The 24410-nt window shown below is 63.6% G+C and overlaps 1 protein-coding gene across 5 annotated transcripts in view; it reads left to right on the top strand.

Moving 5' to 3' along the window:
* FBRSL1 (fibrosin like 1) overlaps nucleotides 1-24410 on the top strand; it is a 53264-nt gene that overhangs the window by 4794 nt on the left and 24060 nt on the right. For 3 of the 5 annotated variants that reach the window (XM_062181874.1, XM_062181873.1, XM_062181875.1), the window contains exons 2-4: nucleotides 6817-7017; nucleotides 19867-19971; nucleotides 21119-21154. In XM_062181874.1, the coding sequence (XP_062037858.1) occupies nucleotides 6817-7017; nucleotides 19867-19971; nucleotides 21119-21154 (342 nt within the window). Of the gene's footprint in view, nucleotides 1-6816; nucleotides 7018-7725; nucleotides 10163-19866; nucleotides 19972-21118; nucleotides 21155-24410 lie in introns of those variants that run through there. The other 2 variants (XR_009864868.1, XM_062181876.1) reach the window with 2 other exon arrangements.

Raw genomic sequence — 24410 nt, 5'->3', positions numbered from 1 at the left:
TTTTTGAAAGGCAGAGTTACAAAGAGAGGTAGAGACAGAGAGGTCTTCTATCTGATGGTTCACTCCCCAAATGGCAGCAATGGCCGGAGCTAAGCCGATCTGAAGCCAGGAGCCAGGAGCTTCTTCCAGGTTCCCCACATGGTTGCAGGGTTGCAGGGTCCCAAGGACCTGGGCCATCCTCTGCTGCTTTCCTAGGCGCATTAGCAGGGAGCTGGATCAGAAGTGGAGCAGCTGGAACTTGAACCGGTGCCCATATGGGATGCTGGAGCTGCAGGCTGGGGCTTTAACCAGTTGCGCCACAGCACCGGCCCCAGGGATCTGACCCTTGACCCTGGAAGCTGAGCCACATGGCCCAGCCAATGAAACCTGGTGGCTGTGGGCGCAAGGCAGGCCTTGCTGGTCCCTAATGTTCTCGGGGGTCCCCTGGTTCTGTGGATCTGCAAAACTCTTCAGAGAGGAGGGGCGGGGGACCACCACCCTGCCACACCCATGCCCCTCTCTGCTTATAGCCTCTTCCTCGCCTCCCCCACATCCTGGCAGGATACAACAGGCCCTTTCTACTGTTCTTGTGTGGCTGGGCTACCTGCCTGCCCTCGTCCCTTGTGTCTCCTGAGGTCACACCCACAGGGCTGCCCTCTGTGAGGACTCTAGGGGTCCAGGCAGCCAGACCTGCCTCCTTGGGCCACTGCTCCAGGGGAACAGGGTGCCTCATTCAGCCCTTGGCAGCTCCGTTTTTGTTCCAGACCTCTGGCTGCCTAGGGCGATCTCACTGGGGCGTGGACAGACTGTTCCTGTGGGTAGGCCTGGCCCAGGGTGGGGTGCTGGGCTCTAGAAATGGCCAGGCAGGTGGGCTGGCCAGTGGGGAGGGGCTCTGACCTGGGCTTTATTCTCTGACTCAGCAAGCACTGACTGAGCACCAACTGTGTACCAGGCCCTGTGCCAGGCCTGGGGGCTACTTCTCTAGTCACCAGTGTGTCTCAGGAAGGCAGTAAAGGGGCCGTCCCTGGAGTCTGCAGGACGTAGAGGAGGGTGTGCAGGCCAGGCTGGGCTCTGGCTGGGGCACAGGCCACCATGAGAGCGCTGGGTGGGTGAGGGGAGGGCTGTGGCAGATGGCTTTCCGGGGCGGTGGTCTCTAAGCCCATCAGGGAACATATGGGCAACCACTGGCAACTTGGCAGGCAGGCAGCGGGCATCTGGAGAGGGCTGGGGGCAGCAGGGACTCGTGGTCCCATGGAGAAGGGTCTGGTGCCCTTGCTCTGCCCGTGTAGTTAGGGCAGAAACTCGCTGGCCCAGGCCCAGGCGCTTTGTGTTTGGCGCTGTAGACAGCTGCCGTGTGGGGATATGGACTCCCCAGTGGGGTGCTTCATGGTCATGGGAGGCCAGGCGGGCTGCGGGGGCAGTCCAGCCAGGTGTTGACAGCCCACACCAGTCCTTAGTCACAGCGTGCGTGTGTGCATCCAGGGGCCCCTGGCAGGGCCTGGCCGGTCTAGACTTGGAGCAAATGACCAGCGCACAGGGCCACATAAGCTGCTGGGTCCCTTGTGGGCTGGGGGTGGGGCTGCCCTGTCTGTACCAGCCAGACTCTCTCTGCTAGAGGTTGGAGTTGGCCAGGCAGCGGGGGTGGGAGGGAGTGGGCAGACAGCCGTGTGTGCCCAGGCCCCCGTCGTCACCCTCTAGCCTGTTTGCTTGATGCAGCAGTGGTGCGGAGTGACAGGACTGGGCGTGGTGAGGGGCAGGTGAGGCTCTGGGCTGTGCCTTGCACGAAGTCTTCTCTTTCTCCCAGCAGCCTCTGCAGCAGGTGCTGTGCTGTCTTCAGCCCATAGACAAGGAGACGGAGGCATAACCGGGTGCAGTGACAGGATTAGAACTTGGGCTTGGACTCCCAGGAGCTGGGTGCAGAGCATCTGCAGGGTGTGTGCAAAGGCCCTGAGGGGACAGAGGGTCCCTGGACCTCTCAGTGAAAGCCAGAGTCCTCCCCCCGGACCCTCAGGCACAGGTACTGTTCCTTACGTCTCAGTGGACCCTTGGCTGTCCTGAGCCACATGCGTGTCCTGTGCTGTACGTGGACATGTGTCCATCTCCAGGGACCACGTGGCAGAGAGCTGGGCAGATGCAGAGTGATCTGGACCTTTGGAGCTGTCCTCCGGGGCCCTGAGGCAAGAGGTGGACTGGTCATCTTAGCCGTGGGCTCTGGTCCGCCACCGGTCCCGATACTCTTCTGGGTCACACTGGCGGTGAACATGGCTCCTCAGACCTCAGTAACTGCCTGGCCCCGGCCCCCAGGGGCTTCCTGCTGTCTTAGAATAAGTCCCACCTCCCTCCAAAGCCAGAGTGAGAGGCCCCCTCGGGCAGATGGGGCCCCCGGGTGGACTGGCTGGCTGCACAGGAGAGAGCTGAGGTGCCTGGCATGGCACTGTCTCCACCATCGAGGACTTGAAGGGCCTGGGGCAGAAGTCAGCCACGTACAAAGAGCTTGTCCTGGCCCCGTGGCCCGCGACCTCTCCTCTTCTGGTCACTCCCATCTTAGTGGCATGGTCTGGTCTGGACTGGAGTGTCCATGCCCTCCGGGACAGCATCGCCTGCCAGAGTGTCCCTGGCACTTGCCTCCCGACATGGACACCTGGCTGCTTATGTTTTGCCCATATGTGCTGAGAATCCATTGAACCTATGCCCTTTGTAAAGAGCTGGCCACAGACTAGCCCTTGTGCTGCCTGCTGGGTCAGGCCAGGGAGCCCCTGCGTCCTTCCCTGTGTGGTGCCCACCACCCTGTCCAGGCCTCTTGCGCCCCAGCTGATGGCCTTAGTGCCAGCTGCGTGAGCAGGTGGAGCTGGAGGGAGGGACATGTCGGCCAGGAATGTGAACACGAAACCTCGGTAGGACTTGGTGGGGTGGCCTCTGCGGGCAGCAAGTGGTGCAGTGGGTGACGTTGCTGCAGCTCATCCCTGCACCCTCCTGCCTGCCCCTTGTTCCAGCCCCCGCTGTCCTCCTCTGCCCATGGACCCGCCTCCTCCCTGGTCCGCCCTGCCCACCCATGCCTGCTACCGTCTGCCCTGTGTCCAACTCCTGATGGCCACAGAGTGGGGCTGCTCTGTCTCTGCCCAGCACACAGCAAGGGTCCTCGAGGCCTTCTCACGGAACCCCAGTGGGCAGCTTGCGTCAGGTGCTCAGAGCTTTGCCGGGGTGAAGCAGGAATGGTTAGGCCAGGTGGGGTGGCACCTGCTCACACGCACAGCTGTGTGCTGATGATGTCAGGAGGAGGTGGGGGAAGGTCCCAGAGGGTCACGCGTGGGTCAGTGAGTGCCGCCGTGGAGAGAACCCAGGAGGCCAAGTGGATGTTGGGTGCGGTGGGCAGCAGCCTGCTCCCACTTTATTCGATGGAGGACGAGCGAAAGTCCCCAAGCCTGTCTCGGGGAGGTCTCCCCTGGGGCAAGGGCAGCAGGTTCAGCTGTCTGAGGTGAGAGGAATCCTGGGAACGTGGCACCAGTGGGCGTGGCTGGGTGGGCACTCCGGCAGGCACGCAGGGGGAACACAGCCAGAACAGGCAGGTTTACAGAGAATGGGGTGGGGGTGGGGCTGCAGTTCTGCAAGTGTGCTCAAGGTGGGGAAGTGAGTGGCAGAGAGAGCCCTGCAGATGGGTGACGGCACGAGGGCCTGGCCCCTGGTGGGGAGCAGCTTCCTGTGCCTGTTCCTGGGGATGTGGTCACACGGGCTGCAGGTAAAGGTGGGGGGTTCAAGGAAGGAGAGCCCGTGTGGTTGCAGGAGCGAGGGCTCCCTGCCCGGCTGGAAAGGGGAGCACTGGGTCTGTGTCTGTGAGTTGTGACTGCCCAGTGGGCTTGTCGCGCTGCACTGAGCTCCATGGGGGACAAGGCAGAAAGGTCGCAGGTAGCCCCATGGCCTGCACAGCTTCCCTGAGCTCCAGCCCGGGAGAGGCTGTGCTGAGCACGAGCTGCAGGGCCTGTCCTGGAGGCCCCACGTAAGCTGGGCGCAGTGCTGGTGTTGGTACAGTAGGAAGGCGAAGACCAGGTGTAGGTTCTTTTGAGCCTCGGACGAAACGCACAGAAGTATACCAGCAAAGGTTTGTACAGGAAGAGAAAGTGCGCTTTTTGGGTTAAGCCACGGTTTGCAACGCTGGCGTCCCCTGTGAGTGCCAGTTGCTCCACTTCCAGTCCAGCTCCCTGTTAGTGCCTGGGTCCCTGCCATCCACATGAGAGACCTGGCTCCTGACTGGCCTGGCCCAGCCTGGCCGTTGTGACCATTTGGGAAGTGAAGCAGTGGATGGAAGATCTCCCTCTGTCTCTTCCTCTCACTCTGTAACTCTGAAATAAATAAATAAATCTTAAATGAAAAAAAAAAAAAAAAAGAAAGTACACTTCTTAGGAGAGTAGAAGCCAAGCATCAGCTGAGCTAGAAGCTGAGCGCTGAGGGCCCTGAGCGTGGCTGCGGAGACCCTGCCCGTGTGACCCTTGCCCCATTTAGCCCTTCTTGTCTGCTGCCTCAAGGTCTTGGGTCAGGTGGGCGGAGAGGGGAAGAGACAGACCTTGAGAGAGTCTGAGATCTGCTTTTCTCAGCTTCCTGACCCTTGTCTGTCTCCTGTCTCCGTGGGCCTTCTGTGGTCAGAGGGACGGACTCCGTGGGCTGCAGTCTCGGCTTGGCCGAGGAAAGCCAGGAATGGTCTGTGCAGCAGGACCCTCCACCTCCCTGGAGAGTCCCACCGGTGCTGTTCGTGCCGTCTTAGGGCGCCCAGGGAAGTGTGGGTGCGGAACGGGTGCTGTGTGGCCGGCTGACCCCATAGCACTATCTGCTGTGTCCCAGATGGCAAGGGCTGAGTCTGGGGTCCAGGCCCGTAGGCACGCTGGCTGTTCATGTAGCCTGAGGAGTCTGGGGGTCCCTCCTGGTCCTCCTGTGGGGAGGGGCCTTGCTTTCCAGAAGGTTCTCTGAGCCACCCCCTGGAGCCCTGTGCCTGGGGCTGAGTTGGGTGGGTGAGAACATGGTCCTGCACCCCTTCTGTAGGGCTCAATAGCATTCTGTTATTTTAAAAGCAAACAATTATCGAGACAGGTTTATGGAAAATGTGGAAAATTCAGACAGTTTGTGGTTAGCAGATGCGTACAAACAGTTGACAGACTGGTGGGGGAGGGCGTTGTGTCTGCCCAGCCCTCAGGCAGGCAGCTGGGGCAGGGCTCAGGCCCGGCTAGAGAGAGCCGGCACCTTCCTCCGAGCTCCCGTGGCCACACTCGCCTCCAGTGTCCATGCTGTGTGGCCCCGCCCAGGAAGCCCTGGCTACAGCACTCGTCCGGAGTCAGACCCTCAGCCCTGTCCTGTGACTTAAGCAGATGAAGTCCACAGCTTCTCAGATGCCCTGAGCGTCCTGGGAGGACGAGCAGGGACTTGGGCCTTACTGCTCTCAGGGCCAAGCTGGTGGCCACGAGACGCTGACGGTTGTGTTAGGTTGGATGGGGGCAGGGCCCGTGGAAGGCTAGGACCCCCTCGGTCAGGAGCCCCGAGGTCGGGTAGAGGCTGAAGCAGCAGAGTGCCTGACAGGCTGTGCCCTGAGGCAGGACGACCAGGTGGCACCGTGGCACCCCATCTCCTGCCGCAGCTAGGCTGTGGGGAGCCTGCAGGGCTGCATCGTGGGAGCTGCAAGGTGCTGGGGAGTGTGCCGTGGCATTGCCACTACCTTCACCCCTGTTGCCCTCCGTGGAGGCACCTATGGCCCCACACAGCGGCCAGTCCTCCCGCCTGGCCTGACCGCCCTGCTTCTGCTGGTCACCTTAGACTCCCCCGCAGGTGCTCTCGTCACAGAGGCCCCTCCTGAAAGGACCCTTTGTGGGCTCCTGTCTGCTGACCGGCCACCTGACACGCACTGTCTGTCTCCCCCCTGTGATGGCACTGGTACCTGCAGCCAAGCTGGCACACAGGAGGCTCTGTGTCACTCACTGAATGTAGAAGTGAGGGACCCTGGGCTGAGACAGGCTGTGCGTGAAGGACTGGCAGTGGAGCCAGGGGCTGACCGAGGCCCAGGAGGGGCCAGCGGGAATGCAGGTGCCTGTGGGGTGTCCCTGGGTCTGTCTGCCTGAAAGGTTGGCCAGGGCAGGGTCTCTGTCCTGCCCCCACGGCCCTGGGAGCATTGGCCAGGTCCTCTCAGTCTCCAGGAGGCGGTGAGGCTATTGCCTGGGGGGTACTTGCCGTGAGTGTGGGCTGCCACTTAGGGGCATGTCCTCAGGGTGCACGGTGTCACTGGGGGACACTTTCTGTGGGCATAGGGTGTCACATGGGGGATACTCACTGCAGGTGGGAATATCGTGTGGGGGCACTTCCTGTGGGTACTGGGTGTTTTTGGGGGTACTTTCCTATGGGTGGGAGCTATCGTGTGAGGGGCACTTACTGTGGGTATGGGGTATCATGGGGGACACTCCCTGTGGGTATAAGATGTCACATGGGGGATGCTCCCTGTGGGGAGAATGTCACATGGGGAGTATTCCCTGTGGGTATAGGGTGTCACATGGGGTCACTCCCTGTGGGTGGGGGTGCCACCTGGGGCAGGTGGCTGTGTCCCAGGCTGCCTGCCCGGAGCACTGGTGTGAGTGAGCCTTGTCGAACAGTAGACCCCAAGCGCAGCCCTCTAGTAAACTTGCTCACCCCTGACCCTCAGCTCCGATGGACCCTCTCACTGGTCCCAGGTGGGAGGCCCCTCGCCCACTCAGCTGGGCTTCTCCTCCAGGTGGGTGCTGTCCTGAGCCAAGTGCCCACTCTCAGCGTGGCCTGGCCTCCTGGGGCGTCCCCACCACTTGACCTGCTCTCCCTTCCTTCCTGCAGAAGGACATGGCCCTGAAACCACAGGAGCGGAAGGAGAAGTGGGAACGGCGCTGCGTCAAGAAGCCGCGGGAGCAGGAGCACTGCCCGGCTACGGAGCCACGCGAGAGCCAGCAGCCCCCCCAGCCGGGCAGCCCGGGGCAGGACGTGGAGCCTGCCTGCGAGGGGGGCACCAGGAAGGCCCCGCTGCAGCCGTCCAAGCAGGTGAGCGCCTGCCCGCCCTCCCTCTTGGGCACTCTGAGCAGCCGGGACCGCGCCAGCACCCGAACTCCCTCACCAGTGTCTGGGCTTCCTCGGTGTCAGGCTTAGGGCGTGGGCACACCTGGGCGGGGCTTGGGGCAGGACAGGCAGGGGCCGGGGTGGTTCGCCGGTGCAGGGACTTGCCCAGGCCACAGCTCCGGAGGCCTCCCTGGGGCAGGAGGGGAGGGGCCGGCGCCTCCCTGGAGAGGGTGACAGCGCCGCACTGATAGGCCGGCCCCGCTTCCCCGCTGCGTCGGTCAGGTTCCGCCGACTACAAGGTCCACGGTGTCCAGCGTGTCTGACGAGCACAGGGCCAGGCTCGAGCTGAACGCACGCCTGCTGTGCCCACAGCCAGACCACACGTGCTCAGCCCCGTGACACGTGACTTGTGGGTGGTCCAGGTGCCAAGAAGAGCCCAGAACAGGGCTGCCTGCCTGGATGGGGGCAAAGCTGTGGCCTGGAAAGGCTGTGAGAACAGGCGAGAGTGGGCGGGACATCTCCTGGCATGGAGTCTGCCGGGTCGCACCTGCTCCCCAGAGAAGGGCTCTGCTCCGTGTTCAGCGTCCACTCCCAGCTCCCTCGGGGAGGGGGCAGCATGTGTCGGGCCCGGGCTGGATGGGGGGTCCACAGGCACACCTGCCCAGGTGGACACGTGCTCTTTCTTCCATGCAGGTGTGCTCCCCAGAAGGGGGGCCGCTCCCAGCCAACCCCTGGGACCAGAACGGCCCGGCCCAGCAGCAGCAGCAGCTCCAGCCCAGCCAATCCAGCCAGCCCCAGGGGTCCCTCCCAGCCCCCTGTCAGCGCTGCCAGCCCCGTCGGGCTCTCCCGGACCCCAGGCAGCCCTGCCAGTCCCAGCGGTCACTCCCGGGTCAGCGCAGCTGGCCCCAGCAATCATTTCCGGGCCCGAGACACCCCTGCCAACCCCGGCGGTCACTTCTGGGCCCTGGTCAGCACCGCTGGCCCCAGCGGCTGCTTCATGCCCCAGATCAGCTCTGCAGGCCCCAGCGGTCACACCCAGTTCAGCCATGCAGGACACATTGGGCATTCCCAGGCCCCAGGCAGCGCTGCCGGCCCCTGCGGTCCCTGCTGACCCCTTGTCACCGCTGCCGGCCACTGAGGTCCCTGCTGACCCCCTGTCACCGCTGCCGGCCGCTGAGGTCCCTGCTGACCCCCTGTCACCGCTGCCGGCCCCTGAGGTCCCTGCTGACCCCGTGTCACCGCTGCCGGTCCCTGCGGTCCTTCCTGACCCCGTATCTCCATGGCCAGCCCTGTAGGGCTTCCTCTGGACAGTGTTGCCCGCCGCGTCGGTCCCTTCTAGCCCAATGCCAGTGGTGCCAGCCCCCGCGGTCACTTCTCACCTTGCGCCCACGCCGCCGGCCACCTGGCTCCCTCTCAGGCCAGTGCTGCTGCCCTTGGTGGGCATTCATAGCCCCCCGTCCACATGGCCATCCCCGCAGGGCTCTCCTGGGACATCCCAGCCGCCCCCGGAGGTCATTGCTAGGCCTCAGTCAGCCATTAGTTGAGGCTCCAGAGCAGCCCAGTCCACCCAAACCTTCACTGATGGGCCCAGGACAGTCGGGCCAACAGACACGGCCACTCATGGGCCCAGAACAGCCCCACCCACCCAAGCGGCCACTCATGGGTCCAGAACAGCCCTGCCAGCCCCTCCGATCCCTCATGGGCCCCTGTCAGTCCTGCAAACCCCAGCCGCTGCTTCCCATCCCCGAACGCCCTTCGCTCCTGGGGCAGCCAGGCCCACCCCGCCGACCTCTCCTGAGGCCCCTGTGCCAGCCGCGGAGGTCCCTCTTGGATCTGGTGCCGGCCCGGCAGCCCCAGCCCTCGCTCCTGGGCCATCCCTGCCAGCCCCTCAGGGCACGGTGGCCACGGTCCTGTGCCCCAGGGGCGGCCCGGCAGGCCCCGTCTGTGAGCCCTGGAGCCTGAGTCCCCAGCTCTGCGTCCGAGGGCCTGAGACACTTGGCTGCGCTGGCCTGAGCCCTTCTCCAGACAGGCCCCAGCTGCTTGCTGTTGGACACTGAGCTTGGCCAGAGGCAGGAGGGCTGTGATCAGGCCGAGGCCAAGCCAAGAGAGATGACTCCATGCTTCCTGCCACGTGCCATGCCCTCCCCTGCGGTGTCACAGTGCCCCGTGGGTGTCACTTCGTGGCAGACGTGCCCCAGGAGGGGCTCAGAGCTTGCGGGGGCCCCTCAGCGTCCTTCTGTGCCTCTGAATTGCCAGCACAGGCTGCATCTGTCTCCATGCACGCGTGCAGGTGTGTGTGCATGTGTGCGTGGGCACATGGGCCTGTGTGGTTTTTGAGGGGGGGGTGCCGGCCACAGCCTTGCCACACCCCACTGACCCACGTGCATTCCTGCCCCCAGGCAGAATAGCCTCGTGAATCCGGCCAGATGGGATTCCACCGCCAGGCTTCCTGTTCCAGCCCTGCCCTCTCAGGCCATGGGATGACGCTGGTGTCCCCTTGAGGGTCTGCGGGCTTAGGAGGGACACAGTCAGGCCATCTGGTGTGACCTGGATGTTGCCACCCACTTCTCAGGATTTGCTGTCTCCACTTGGGGGCTCCCCTTGAAAGGCAGCTGTTGGCGTCTCCACACGGGAGAGCCTCAGGGTGCAGGGCTCCAGGGCCGTGCTGGGAAAGCCCTGTCACACACCCCTCCCGGCTCCTGTCCCGCAGGGCTGTCTGAGTCTCCATCCGCTGCCCTCTCTGTCTCCAGACCTCCGAGAGTCTGGGGCCTGTTGGCAGCCTTCAGCCCTGCAGAGGCAACCATTTCCAGAGAGCAGCGTTGGTCGCCTGGGGTCCCTGGCTAGGCACTGCTCGGAGCTGCATGTGCGTGGACTCCAGGGCACACGGTCACCTCTCGTGTTTCCAGGCCATCTGCTGACCCCAAGCACCCCTACTCAAGAGGCCCCTCCCTGGGTCCTGCAGAGGCTCTGGGGTGAGGGCCCTTGACCCCTGCAGCTTGATGTCCCCTTGCCCAGCCAGGGCAGCCCTGAGCCCCCCACCCTCCCTGAGGCAAGCCCCTCTTTCTGGTGCTTACCTAAGGCCTCTATCTTGGAAATGTGGGGCATATTTTTCTGATTAAAGGAAATAAAAAGGGCCACACTATTATTTTTATAACAGTGTTGGCATTTATAATTTAAACAGACAGGCGTGTCTTATGTGATTTGTTCCGACAGATGGTTTTTGCATTGGACTTGATTCTTGGCATTCACTAAATTGTAGCCACACAGTGGAGACGCCACCCCGCCCACCTGCCCCTGCCTGCCTGGCCTGGCTGTGCCTGTCCCCAGGGTGAGCAGTGTGGAGCGAGTGCTGCGCACCTGCGCCCCAGACCCCTCTGCACCGGCTCCTCAGTGTGCTGCCGCCCGAGCAGGGAGGACGAGATCTTCAGCAGCCTGGAGAGAAGCTGGGGGTCCGTGTGGCTGGCAGGGTTCTGTGCCCGCCCCCAGGTGTGCATGCCGTACTGCCCTGGGTGCCTAGGGGCCGAATGCTGGCCCCGTGGCCCTGAACAAGCCCCCGAGCCAGGCTCTCCCCTCAGAGGAAGTTCCCATCTCACCGTGAGCACCTGCAAAGTCTGGCAGCTCCCACCCCTCGGACGCCCACACCGCCCTCCTGCTTGCTTTAGGATGTCTGCTGTGGCCACGCTCTAGGTCAGTCCTGGTTTAAGCCGCCCTCCCCCACGTGTCTCCTGCCTGTCCTTCCAGTTCCTGAGGGGCCTCTGCATGTTTGTGCTGCGCCTTGTCATGGAGGCCGGGCTCACCCGAGGAGCCGGGTGGGCTGTGGGCATAGCTGAGGCCTACGCCTCTCTCTGGAAGTGTCAGCAGTGGCTCTCGGCAACCCCTCCGTGGGGGAGAGTGACTGAGGAGGGCGGTGGGGACAGGGAGGGAGGCTGCTGCCCTGGCCTAAGCTCACCTGGGTGCCCAGAGCTAGGGACACGTCTCACACTTGAAGCCAGAAGGGCTTGCAAATCCTGGTTTCAGGCCCCAGCATCCAGCCTGGACCCAATGTCCACAGCTGGCAGGTTGCAAGGGGCCAGCCAGACCAGGTGAGCCATGACCTGGAGTCCTGTGTCCATGGGGCCTCTGCTGCTGGGGCTTTATGGCCATGAACAGCCACAGCCCCGGGCTCTGCGCTTGGCAGTTCTACCTCCCATGACCGCCCTGCTGCTGAAGAGGCAGCCCACAGTGGCCTATTACATAGCTGCTGGGAGGGGGCCTGCGGCCTGACCAGGACAGCCCTCTGGAGACAGCCTGGGTGCGGTGCCTGAGTGACAGAGCCTCTGGTCACCTCTAGGGGGACTCCAGTGCCCAGCAGATGTGGGGGGACCAGAGCGTGGCTGTTGTGGGTGAGCCTTGCCGTGGAGCACAGGAGTGCCTGGGGGTTCCCAGAAACTGATTTTGAGACAATGCTTTGCGTCCCGTGGTGGGCGGAGCAGGCTGGGCTGTGGGGCTGCAGGTGAAGCAGCTGTATGGTCAGGGCAGCCTGGGACAGAGCATGGGAGCCGGGGTGGGGCGACTCCCTGCTTCCCAGGGATGTCTGGGCGGCACACGTGTGCCAGGCCTGCACAAGCCTCTCCAGGCACTAGGTCTCGGACCAGCCCTGACAGATCTTACTCTGTGTGGGCTCGCAACGCGTGAGACCTGCAGCCCAGGTACTGGTGCAGGCACAGCCGCTGGAGCCTGTCCCAGGGACTCCCTTGGGCCTGAGGGGATGGCACTCATGACAGGCAGCTCAGGCCATCCGCTTACTCGTTAGGACACCGTCGTGAGAAGAGCCTGGAAGGCAGCAGAGGTGGGGGCACCCCACAGGGGCATAGCCGGTGCAGAGGCCCTGGCAGGACTAAGCCTGCGGTGACCAAGGAGGGACGAGAGCCAGTCCAGAAACTGGGAGAGCGAGGGCTCATCTGGGGGGCGGTGAGGGCCTTGGGCAGGGACTGTGGCCTGCTGGGCAGGGCTGTCTGGCCCTCCCCCCCAGGCAGGAGGCTGCAGCAGTAGGCAGGACATTGCTAGCAGCTGGGCCTGCCCCAGCTTCTCCTGTGCCAGGATCGGATGGTGCCTGGGAAGGGAGCCGGGGGTGTACAGGCTGTGAGCTGCAGGGATGTGTGAGTCCTGGGCCCCCTTAGGCAGCTGTTCGATGGGGAGCTCATGAGCCAGACAGAATTTTTTTGTTTATTTTCATTTTATTTGAAAGCTGGAGACCTTCCGTCTGCTGGGTCACTCTCCAGATATTTACACGGCCACGGCTGGGCCGAGTCTCCCGCGTGGGTGGCAGGGGCCGCATTCTTGAGCCTTCACCTGCCGCCTCCCAGGTGCACACTCGAGGAAATTGGATTCAGGAGTGGAGCTGGGACTTGAACCCAGGCACTGCGATATGGGGTGCTCACATGGTGTCTTAACCATCCGTGCCATAATGTTGGTTTAATCTGTGTATTTTACATTCTTTGCAAGTCTGTGTTTACAGCACCTCTCGGTTCAACACGCCTTGGTCGTGGGGCTTAGCACAGGCAGTGGTCAGGGCAGTGCTGAGAGGGCCTGGGTCAAGGTACTGTTGGGAGTGCCCTTCTCAGCCTGCAGCTCCAGTGCTCCATGAGGGAGCACCCTGTGTGGCCTGGTCTCTCCTGGGCACCCCCATGTAGCACCAAGCAAGCAGAACACACCAGCTTCTAAACTTCCTTCCCCACTTTGGTGGGTGGTTCCGTGCCTCCCCCGATGTCTTCCATTCCTTGCCTCCAGCACACCCAGGCTCTCTCTGAGCTGGTTTCATTTGAAAATGACACTGTATCAGAAGCTGCAGGTGCAGCCAAAGCAGCACTTAGAGGGAAACTTGTAGCTCCAGATGTAGCAATTAGGAAAGGTGTGCAGTCAGTGCCGGCAGGCCCTCCCCTCCAGTGTCCTTCCTGGTCAGGCCACCTGCACCTCTGCCTCCTCACGCCAGCACACCCCTCAGTGTGGTCCCAGGGCCGCATCCTGAGACTTGCATGGGGCAGCCTGTTCAACCCAGCCACAGCCTGTGAGGCAGCTTGCTCCTGTCACTCCCACTTTTCAGGTCAGGAAACCATTGGGAAGATAGCAGTAGCTCAGTAAGACGCCGGGGCCTGTGTGTGAGACAGCAGAGGAGTGCCTAGGGCCGAGCCTCTTCTGGCCCACCTCCCTGCTCATGCACCTGGGAGGCGGCGATGGCTCAAGAACACAGTCCCTGTCACCCACATGGGAGACTTGGATGGAGTTCCTGGCTGCTGTGAGCATCTGGGGAGTGAACTAGGGATAGGAGGTCTCTGTCCTCCCTGCGCCCCATCTCTCTGTCATTCTGCCTTTCAAATAAATAAATAAATCTTAAAAAAAAAAAAAAAAAAAAAAAAAAGGTAGCAACTTGCCCAAGGTCAGCACAGTGAGTGGTTGAGCCTGGTTTGGAACCCCAGCAGCCAGTGTGACCACAGCCCTGGCAATGGCTGGCCTGCTGTCTCCTGGGTTGCCCTCCAAGAACCCCATTTGAGCAGCTCTCTGGGAGGCTCAGGATTGCAAACTCCTGGCGGGCTCCACAGGCCCTCAGCCCCCCTGCCGAGTCACCTGGCTCAGCCCCGGCACCGTCCTGCGTCCGGGGAGCTGCCTCTGCTGCACGGCTCTGGTGACGACCCCATGCCGTCATCAGCTCTCAGCGCGTCTGCCGCACCGTGGTTTGCTTATTTCAGTTTCTGTTCACTTAATGTTGTTAGACTGGGCCAGGTGGAACCTGGCAGATGAGCGTGGCAGAGAGCTGGCGCTGCCACTTAGTAGCTGTGTGGCCTCGGGGCAGTGCTGTCCCTCCCTTGGGTTGTCAGGAAGATTGGGTTCTCGGAACTCACTGGCCCTTAGCTGGCCCCTGGTAGCATCTGGCTGTCCCCCATGCTGCTCTGCAGTCCTCCCAGGCCAAGGCTGCACTCGGCTGCACGGGGCCTCAGGGTTTTGGCAAGGTGGGTGCGAGGGAGGGGTCGGATCCTTGGTCTCGTCCTGTACCCCTGCTCTGCACACTGTACCCGTGGCCTGCGGCTCCCAGCTCCAAGCCAGCTCCAGCCTGTGTGCAGCGAGGACCCTGCAGCTGGCTCAGTCCCCGTGCCAGCGCTGCCTCTTCCCGCTCAGTGGCTGTGGGCAAGTGGCACCTGCTCCCCAGGCTCCAGTTTCTCAGCTGTGAGGTAGAGATGCTGACGACAGCACACCTGCACCAGGGCCGTCCTACGGGAGAAGGAGATAGGGAGCCGGTGCTGTCCACACGCTGCCTCATGATGGGGATTGCTGCCTTTTATAAACAAAAGTTGGTTTGTTTATTTGGAAGGCAGTGACATAGGGGGAGAGAGAGGGAGAGAGAGGTCTTCCATCTGCTGGCTCACTCCCCAAATGGCCATAGCAGCCAGGGCTGGGCCAGGCCAAAAACAAGAGCCTGGAACTCCCACAAGGGTGGCAGGGGCCCACAGACTTGAGCCACACTGCTGCCTCCCAGGATGCCTTAGCAGGGAGCTGCACCAGAAGTCGGAAAGCCAAGGCTAGACCCTGGGACCTGCGAGCATCAGTTTAGCCCACTACACCACAGCACCTGCCCCATTACTGCCCTTATTATTCTCTCCAAGTAATTTCTCCTGCCTCCTGGCCACAGCCTGGCTGGTTTGAGGCCCAGACCCTAGAGGCTTGTCTTTGTTCTCCGTGTCAGACCCCTAACACAGCGTCACCTGGCTGAGCTGTGGGCAGAGCACTTGGGACTGGGCTGTCCGTCTTTAGGGAGCCGTTGGCCAGGTCCCTGGTGTTGGAGCCCTCCTGCCAGATGTGGACTGGATGGAAGAGCGAGAAGGGGCACCAGGAGCCTGACAAACAGGTGGCCCACCTGCTCCCTGCACCTGTGGGCGCCCCGTGCCATGGGGTGCATGTAGTAACTTCTGATTCCACACTCTTCTTGGAGCACTGGTCCTTGCTCTAAGCTCTGGGGGCAGCAGTGAGCCAGGCAGGTGCTGTCCTTTGTGAAATAGACCTGTAGCTGGGGAGGTGGACAGCGGGCCATGCAGCAAAGTCAGGGCAAAGCCTTTGAGACCAAGAGGGCGTGGTCCCCACGGTGCATCTAACTCTGGTGCAGAAACCCTGGGGCCTTGAGCAGGGGAGTGCTATGGTGCTGGGGAGTCCAGGCCAGCATGGAGTGGGGGCTACATAGCTGTTCAGGAGGAAGAGTTTGGCTTAGGTCATTAGTCCATTGGCTGAATGGAGACACCAGCTGAGATGGAGTGACTTAGGCGCCTGGCCAGAGTGATGGGACCCAGATGGAGCCAGGAGTCCCAGCTCCAGGTCTGATGGCATCCGTGCTGATACAGCTCCCACCTCTCCCCCAGGAAGTGGGAACCTACCTGATAGGGAGTTGCAGATCCATCCAGCCATCCACACATCCTCCTGTCCATCTATTCACCTGTCCATCTATCCATCCACCAGTCCTATCCACCCATCCACCTCTCCATCTATCCGTCCACCAGTCCTGTCCATACATCCACCCATCCACCTGTCCACCCATCCACCTGTCCATCTATCCGTCCACTCATCCATCCATTTACCCAGCTGTGCACTCACCCATCCCTCTGCCCACCATTTCTGTCCATCGTCCTATCCGTCCCATCCATCTGTACATGCATACATCTGTCCACCTACCCGTGTGTTCACCCATCAAAGTCCTGAAGGAATGTAGAACAGTTGTAAGAGGCTTGCCACCGACACTGCTGAGTCTGGGGACACTCGGTCGTCCTCTCACTCGGCCTGGATCCCCATCACACGGCCTCCCAAGCTGAGTAGGCAGGGCGAGACTGCCCGTGCTTCCTGGGCACCAGTCTGACAGGGGACCAGCACACCGGCCGTCACACTGCTTTCAGAGGGACTGTGGAAAGAACCCATGGGAGCCTGCCTTGTCCTGGCTCACAGGGGTGGATGGAGCACCGGGAAGGCTTCGGGAAGGAGCAAGGCTCCAGCCCGAGCAGTCAGCCCGGAGGACGCCATCAGGTTGCCCATTTCTGGAGCCATGAGGGCATTGTCCTCCCTGCAGGGCGTGTAGTGTCCAGTGTTCCCAGAAGGTGCTGCCCCAGCGCAGAGCCAGCCCCAGCCTGGGTGCCCAGCGGCGGCCTCCCTGCATGTGTGAGGGTGGCTGGTGGACCGTATGTGAAGCCGGCAGCTTTGCTGGGCTGGATACTGTCAGGGACGCGGCCTTCCTTGTGCCCAGGCCTGGTTGCGGCAGACCCTGCCCTTGGAGTGCTAGTGGGAGGGCGCCTAGAACAGAGCCTGATGTGCACCTGCAGCGGGAGAAAGGGGAGGGCGGGGCCAGCAGCCCCAAAGGGCAGGGTGAGCATGGAGCAGTTCTAGGTGGCCAGCCTCAGCCTCCCCAGGTGTGAGAGCCCATGGGGGTCAGGCGGGCCTGGGCACACTTGAGGGCTTTGTGGGCAGAGTGCTGGGGCCCTGCCCCTGGAGGGCTTCCGGAGCACAGGAGCAGCCTGTTCTGTGGAGCGAGGGCAAAATGAGGACAGCGTCGCCTGCTGCCAGGCACCTGCAGCGGCTCACAGAACACACCTGGGGTGCGCGTCCCTTGAGTGAGCCCAGCCCAGCCCCCTCAGCCTCTTTTCCCCCAGCCCCAGACGATGCAGCCCGGCACAGGCCTCTGCTCAGCTTGCAGCCAAGGAGCCACTCTCGTGCCAGGCTGCTTGGCAGGGCTTGTGGCCCTGGAGAGCCAGGAGTTTCTGAAGTCCCCAGGGAACCACCATGCACCAGGGCTGAGAGCCAGTGCCCCGGGGGGGGGGGTGTCCTAAGAGGAAGTGGGTGGAGACTGGGGGAACCAGATGGCCACTTGTGTGAGCAGACTTCTGTGTCCATGTGGACACGGAGGGACAGCTGGAGTGGACCCTGGGGCGCTGGTTCCTGTCTTCTGCCAGGACAGTAGCCCAGCCCAACACGGGGTTCCAGGGTCCCCCCTCCCATAGACCTATCTAAAGCCTGGCCAGTCTGAGGGAGCTGCCACCAAGTGGACTCGCCCCGCCCCTCATTGCCGCGAGCAGCTGCCCCGTCCTCCCCCCAGACCTACAGCACAGAGGGCAGCCAGGCAGGACGCAGGCTGAGCTGGTGGCCTCATCCGGGGCGTGAGTGCCCCCCGGGTGTTAGCCCATGGAGGTGCCGGGGCTGCCGTCTCTGCAGCCCTGCCTGTGGAGCGTGCTCATCAGGGCGGTACCCTCCGCTCAGCCTGCACACGGGCTCGGGGGGGCCTTGTATGTCCTGCACCTCGCAGGAGCGCAGCATCTGGCAGTGAGCCTGTGGCACTCGTGGGGGCCTTGTGTCCGGGTGCACCTGTGGCCAGCAGGAGGTCAGCGGGCAGGTTGGGGTCCATGTGTGGCCTCACGTGTGCCCTGATTCCATAGGGGTGCATGCACGCGTGTGGACCCACGTTCCTGACTGTGTATCCAGCAGGCTTCTGGGGGTTGAGGGTTGCTAGATCAACCTCCTTCCCCCTTCGAGCAGGGTTGCCTCAGGAAAGCCCCACACGGCCCAGCGTGGGCCTATGCCTGGCTTGCCCTCGGGTCCTGTCTGTAGCCAGTGTGTTTGGCCACCAGCCCAAGAGGCAGCTGCTTCCGCTAGGTGTGGCTGGGGCCTGTAAGAGGGCTCTGGGACTCCCCAGCCTGCAGGCAAATGCTGCCCACTGGTCTTGGGCATCGCCTAGCCTATCAGAGGGCCAGTTTGGTGGGTACCAATTGCTAAGGGCTTGGGAGGTTGGCAAGGTCAGCCTTTGCATGAGCACTTAGGCCATGGACATGGGTGGCATCCCCACTGGGCTCCCCTCCCTGATGCAGGACTGGTCCCCTCTGTACCCCAGGCCATGTCCCATACCTCACCGGGCTGTGGGCCAGGCCTCCCTCGCTCAGCAGCAGGTCTGGTGCCAGGGGCCTGACCTGTCCCACCCCCACCCCGTCACCTGTGGGGCACAAACACTGCCTGTGCAGTGGCGGGCGCCTGTCTGGGTCACCGCTGCGCCGTGTCCCATGTCCTTTCCCACCCCTCACAGTGTCGCGTCTGGACTCGCTCCACCCAGGAAGGACAGGGAGGGCCCCTGTGGCTTGGAGGGTGACAGGCTGCAGCTCCCACCCCATCCTGGATGCCCACAGCCCGGGACAGACCTGTGCCGCCAGGCAGGACGAAGCCGGGTCCTGCTGAGCTTGCTCTGCCGTGTGGGCCAGGGACCTGACGGGAGGGGCCTTAGGTCAACTTGGTGAGGCTCGTGAGCACTGCTGGCCTCTCTCTGGAGGACCCCGCACCTTCCAGTGTGGGATCCCCGAGGCTCTGCTCCCTTCTCCCCTTGGCCTGGGGCCTGCGCCCCAAACTCCCACCTGTCACGTCCCACCCATGCCTGCGGCAAGAGCAAGACCACAGCTGTGCCTTAGAGAGGAGACACCAGGGGGGCCCAGGCCTGAGCTGCTGCTTCCTCCGCCCCCACCCCGGGGGGCCAGCGCACCACAGGGGAGGACCCCAGAGGTGAGGAGGAATGTTCCAGAACCACAGCAGACTTTGAGCCATGGCTGCTTCCTCCTCCACCCTCACGCCCAAGTCAGATGTGCACGTGGTGCCTTTCATCCTGGGACGTCTGGGATCCCCCCTCGGCCCCGGGGTGGAGGGGGAAGGGCCCGAGGCACAGGCCGTGGCGCCAACGCTGGAGGTGAGGCTCTTAGGGCCACTGATCACGTGACCAGCACGGCTGTCAGCTGGCCCCCTGCTGTGCTGAATGCGCAGCCAGGCAGGCAGGAGGTCTGCTCTGGCCAGGGCCACAGGGCTGGGCAGGGAGCTGTGGCCTTGGAGGCGACCTCAGAGCAGGGAGGGAGGCCCTGACTACACACAGCCACACCCACTCGGCTCCCCGGTTTAGAGGGGAGGGCCGGCACCCGTGCTGAGGAGAGGGCCTCTGGGTGCTCCCGTGGGCGGAAGGGGCCCAGGGAGGTGGGACTCTGGAGCCAGAGCAAGCTGTCCCTGTGCCAGGCACACAGAGGCGCTGTGTGAAGCAGCGAGCCGCCCGCCTCCTCCCTGGGCAGCAGGCCTGTGTGTATTTCAAGCCTCGCTTCCACCTTCCCCTGCTGGTCCTTGTGCAGAGAGCACCTGCACAGGCACCCCGGGTCCCAGCCCTCCCTGCTCCCAGCAGGGCGGGGTGGGGCACGGACATGTGCCCTGACCAGCTCCCCGGTGCTGCTGACCTGCTGGTCCAGGGACCCCACTTAGAGAAGCGCTGGGTTAGGGTTCGGGTCCTGCTTCCCTGCACAGGCTCACGGACCCTTGAGTCCACTGACGTCCAGCAGGGCCAGCAGCTGTCACAGGAGTTTCTACCTGTGCAGGGACTGCCAGGCCCAGAGGATGTGACACCTGGTGGCTTTTAGGGGCTGGGCTAGGCTCAGCGGCAGGGACCCCGGCCCCAGTCCACCTCCACCGGGGGCCTTTGCCTCACTGGACCTTGTGGGTTCACCCTCGGACGTCGGAGGACAGAGCTGATAGCCGTTCCGATGTCACTTGGTGCCATTTCCTCTCTGGGTCTGTCCCACCTCAGAGACGAGAGGGCTGGGGACGGCGGGAGTGGCTTGCTCCCCTGGCGAGCTCTGCCCGTCCTGCTGCCCCTCCCTCCAGCCGCAGGCCCTCAGGGACGCCGCCCGCAGCAGTGCGCCACATCCTCAAGGCTGGGGTCAGCGGCGAGGAGAGTGCACACAACCCCGGCCGGCGGCTCGGTGCCAGCAGGGTCAGGTGTGTGTTTGCCTGAGCCAGTGTCTCTCCCTGCCCCAGGTGAAGGTGGCCATGTCCAGAGCGGGCGACCGGAACAGTGACGAGGACAGCATCCTGGAAGCCACCAGCTCCCAGCGCAGCAGCTCCCGGGACCAGCTCAGTGATGTGAGTAGCCCAGCCACCCTGGGGAGGTCCTGTCACACGAAGGCATGGTGCTGGCAGTGAGCTCGCTGCCTTCGCCACAGCCGGGCTCCTCACGGAGAGCAGCCGCCTGCACGGGAGCCCGTGTGAAAGGGTAACCTGGCCATGGCCATGGCCCGTGGGTGGCGGCCGTGGTGGGAACAGGAGAGCAGGCAGGGCAGACACGCCAGCCTCAGGTGGCCTGGGCGTGAGACGTGTTATCACGCCATTACAAGTGCTTCTGCTACCTTGAGCTGGCCTGGAGCTGACAGGTGGGCGGCTATTCTCGTGTGCCTGCACCGATTCTGTGTAGGGGCCGACACTGCTGGGCAGAGGGGCATGGAGCGCTGAGGAAAGAGACCACCCCAGGCCCCCAGGGGACAGCCAGCAGTCACAGTGAGGGGCCCGGAGCTGGGAAGGCCAGGCAGGAGCTGTCAGAGACCAGGACCCACACCCAGGGCTCAGGCTCAGGGTTTGCCTCGCAGTGGGAGGGGTGGGCCCTCACTGCAGGGGGTGTGATGGGGACCAGGGGCTGGGGGGGGCAGAGGGGTCAACCCCAGCTCCCGCAGTGGAGGAGGGCAGCACTCGTGTTCTGCAGGACTGGGCTGAGTGGCCAGCCTCATCCTCATGTCACGGCCATGACTGCGCTGCTCCCAGCCCCATTGCCACGGATGGGAGAGCAGGTTGGGGGAGGCCCTGTGGCTGGAGGGCCCAGCAGTCACTCCGGACAGGCCTCAGGCCCACTTGAACCTGAGGGAGCTCCCCGGCTTCCCAGCACAGGGAGGAAATGGGGGAGGTGTGGGGCTTGGACCCGGGGCTGAGATTCTGGGCCCCACAGTCTCCCTGCCCCCCTGGAGGGGCCTTGCCCCTAGGGCGGCTGTGGACCCACGGAGGGCGCTGCTGTGGGGGCCTCTCCAAGACCACCAGCCCCTGCTGGGCCAGAGACAGGCTCATGGGCCAGGCCCCAGGCGGCGTCCCAGCAGGCGGTGGCTCCCACTGGCGCAGCTCTTGTCTTCCTCCCCGTGGCTGCAGCCCTCACGGAGGGGAGGGTGTGCCTGGCTGGTTGGGTCCCCGTTGCAGCAGCGGGAGCTGTCGGGGACAGGGCTCTTACCGCTTCTTCCTCCCTCCGCAGAGCTCGGCACAGGCGGTCTCCGGGAGAGGCTACTCCGTAAGTCTCCCAGCTCACATACCCAGTGGCTCCCCGACCTGGGTGCCCAGCCCCTGCACCCTGCCCCTCCGGAGCCCCAGCTTGTTCTGGTCCCTGCAAGAGTGGGGTGGGCACAGGGTGGACGAGGCTGCCGGGGGCGGGCTGGGCAAGGGGTCTAGGGAACAGGGGGGTCAGGATACAGTTCCGGGGTCCTCTGGGGCCCTGGGAGCTGTGGGCAGCTGTCCTCCCTGCCCGACCCCTCCCCCCTTGGACCAGCCTGAGAGACCTGGGCTCCATGTGTCTCTGCCAGTGCCTGTCCCACGTCCCTGGGCCTGTGGCCCCTGCACCCTCCTCCCACCTTCATTTCTTCCTCCCTGGAGTAGCACAACGTTGGTGACGTCACAGGGCCCAGCGCCAGAAGCCCCTTCCGCAGCTCTCAGCCCCTTTGGCTGTTGGAGGGTGGAGCTTGGACTCTGCCCACTATCCCAGCAGCCTGCAGCTCCTCTAAAGCGCAGCTGCCTTTATGGGGCTTGTAATTAACCCATAAAGTGCCTGGGAGGGCTGCCCCCGGCTGGCATGTGCTGGCGGCACAGCCCCCACCACCCCTGCCACTGTGAGGAGCAGGAGTGAGCGGCTGTGTGTGACCGTGGCCCAGCCCGCCCCCACGCCGGCCCCTTTCCCGAGGAGCCCTGGGCCCACCTTCAGCCTTTCACCTCCTCCCGGAGCAGCCAGGCTCGCCTCCTTCGGGGACAGTCGCCCCTCGTCAGGACTTGAGACCGGGCGCCTTGTCCTTGGTGTCCCCATGGGTGGTGCGGTCAGCCGTGTCGTCACGCACTTGGCTCCTGGGAGCTGCCAGTGGGGCTGTGCCTGCGCCGTACTGTGTGGTGGGGTGGGGGTGGGGGGCTCTGGGGGGAGGCTGGGGCAGAGGCAGTGTGAGCGAGGGTGGGGTGGGAGCACCCTGGGAAGCTGGTGAGAGCTGAGCCCGGTCTCCACACCCCAGATTCCCAGAGAGGTTGGTGTGCTCCATGGCCAGGAAGAACGTGGGGTCCCCCATGCCTAGGGTGAGGGTGGGTCTTGAGCTCCGGCTGCCAGGGAGGCATATACGTGTCCTGGAGAGGCCAGAGTGGCTGGACGCTGGGACGTTCCCGTGAGGCAGCCCAGCTGCGATCCTCAGGTGGCTGGGGCCTTCCTGGAGTGACCACTGGGTGACCCTCTGTCTGCAGGTTTGCTCCCCAAACACAGCTTTGAGTGTTCCCTGAGAAACTGGTGATGAGCCTGCCAGCTGCTCGACAGATGGTGGCGGGGAGGGGCCATGCTGCAGCGCAGACCAGGGACGCCCGTCAGAGCAGGGGACCCTGGGAGGACCCCTGTGATCTACAGGTGGTCCTGGGTGCCTGCCGGCACTCTGCTGTGTTCAGAAGGATCCTGGTGCACACAGACGGGCCCCGTGCCATGAGCCAGTACAGATGGTCAACTCTGGCCCTGGTGGCCTCGTCCCCACAGACTGTCACCAGCTCATGGGTGCTCTCCAGCTGCTGCGGGTGGGAGTCCAGGCCCCAGGTGGATAGCTGGGAGCAGGGCCCTGCCTTTCCAGGAGTGGTCTCCCTGCCCCCAGCAGGTGGAGGCCCAGCCTTCCTGGGGCCGGCTCAGGTGACCTGTGCCCAGAGGAAGTGGGCAGCAGGGTCCCAGACAGGCGGGGCCCAAAGTAGGCAGAGGGCTAGAAGGTCCAGGCCTAGGGAGGCCACGGCCCCATTTCCTGGTCAGGACTCTCGTAGGACCCTCGGACACCTGAGTGCGCACTCGAGGTGGGGCTGACATTGTGTGTGCACCTGCGTGTGTACATGTGGGTGTTTGGCTCTGTCTGTGCATGTCCGTGTGTTGACATGTCCCTCAGACGTGTCTGGTGCAGCCTGTGTGGAGCTGTGCACGCCTTGAGCAGAGGTGACCTGCGTGTCTCTCTGTGTCTGTGTCTGTGTCCCCGCACACCTCTGTGTCTGTCCTGCATGGACCCGCGCTTCTGCATCTGTGGCTGTGTGCTGCTTGGAGCCTCCTGGATGCTCAGGCACATGTGTGTGCCTGTGGCCACATGCCATCACATGTCTGCGATGTGCACACCTTGTCACCTGTGTGTGTCTGACTGGCACCTCAGGCCCCTGGGGACCCTCAGCCTGGCTCCCCTCCCACAGCCTCTGCACCGGGTGGGGAGGCCCAGCCTGGCAAGATCGACCCCTGCAAACCTCTGGTTTGTGCTTGTCCCCAGAGCTCGGTGTGGCCTCGCCAGCTGCCATCAGAGATGGTTGGCGCCGTAAGGTGAATTAGGGTCATTTGCTGATTTGGAAGCACAGGGGGCTGTGGTCCCCATGGTGGGGGCTGGGGGCCCGCGTTACTTCAGAGAGGAGCCTGCCCCTCTGCCGGGCAGTCTCCGTACCTGCCCCGCCTGCTGGGGGCCGCCCTGCTTGGACCCTGGGCCCCGCAGGAGTGCTCGTGGCTGGGGGCACAAGGTCCAGGCAGTGTCACTCACCAGCCCTCTGAGGGGATGTTTGAGGCCTGGTGTTGCCATGCTCTGCACGAGGACTCGGAGGCCCAGCCAGGCTGACAGGCCTGGGCCTGGGAACCAAAGCCCTGGCCGTGCCCCGGCACACATGCTCTGGCTGCCCTGAAGCCCCAGGCCCCGCTCATACCAGGACGCGGCTGCAGCCTGGGGGCCCCGGCACCTTCACGGGCCTTTGCCAGTCCCTCCAGTCTGTGCAGGCTTGGTGCTCACGGCTGGGCTGTAGATGGGCTCATTCCCTCCTCCCCCCACCTCTCGCAGGCACCGTGGCTCAGGCATGCACACTGGCTGGTCCAGGACAATGCAGGGCTGGGCAGGGTTCATAGGCCACGCTTAGGAGAGGCGGCGTTGGCCTCGCGGTTGAGCTGCCCTTTAGGACGCCTGTGTCCCCAGGGCCGGCTTGTCTCCCCCTGCTGCCCCTCACCCAAGCACTGGTGGCACAGAGGGTGAGGTGAGGGCTGTCAGTCTGTGTACGCAGCACGGGGCGCCTGGGTGGGGCACGGGTTGTACCCGCAGGGGCCTCTGGGGGCTGCTGTGCCCACGGGCCATGTGGCGGCCATGTGACTGGGGCCCACAGGCAAGGGCCAGGAGGAGGTAGCAGTGGCACAGCCTTGACGTCCCCCACCATATTTTATTTTTAATTGTATTTTTATTTATTTATTTGAAAGAGAGTTACAGAGAGAGGGAGAGAGAGAGCGCTGCCATCCACTGCAGATGGCTGCAATG

Source organism: Lepus europaeus, chromosome 23, assembly GCF_033115175.1.
Source record: "Lepus europaeus isolate LE1 chromosome 23, mLepTim1.pri, whole genome shotgun sequence".
NCBI lineage: Eukaryota > Metazoa > Chordata > Mammalia > Lagomorpha > Leporidae > Lepus > Lepus europaeus.
Note: the sequence above shows the minus strand (reverse complement) of the source record. Positions and strands in the feature narration are given on the sequence as shown.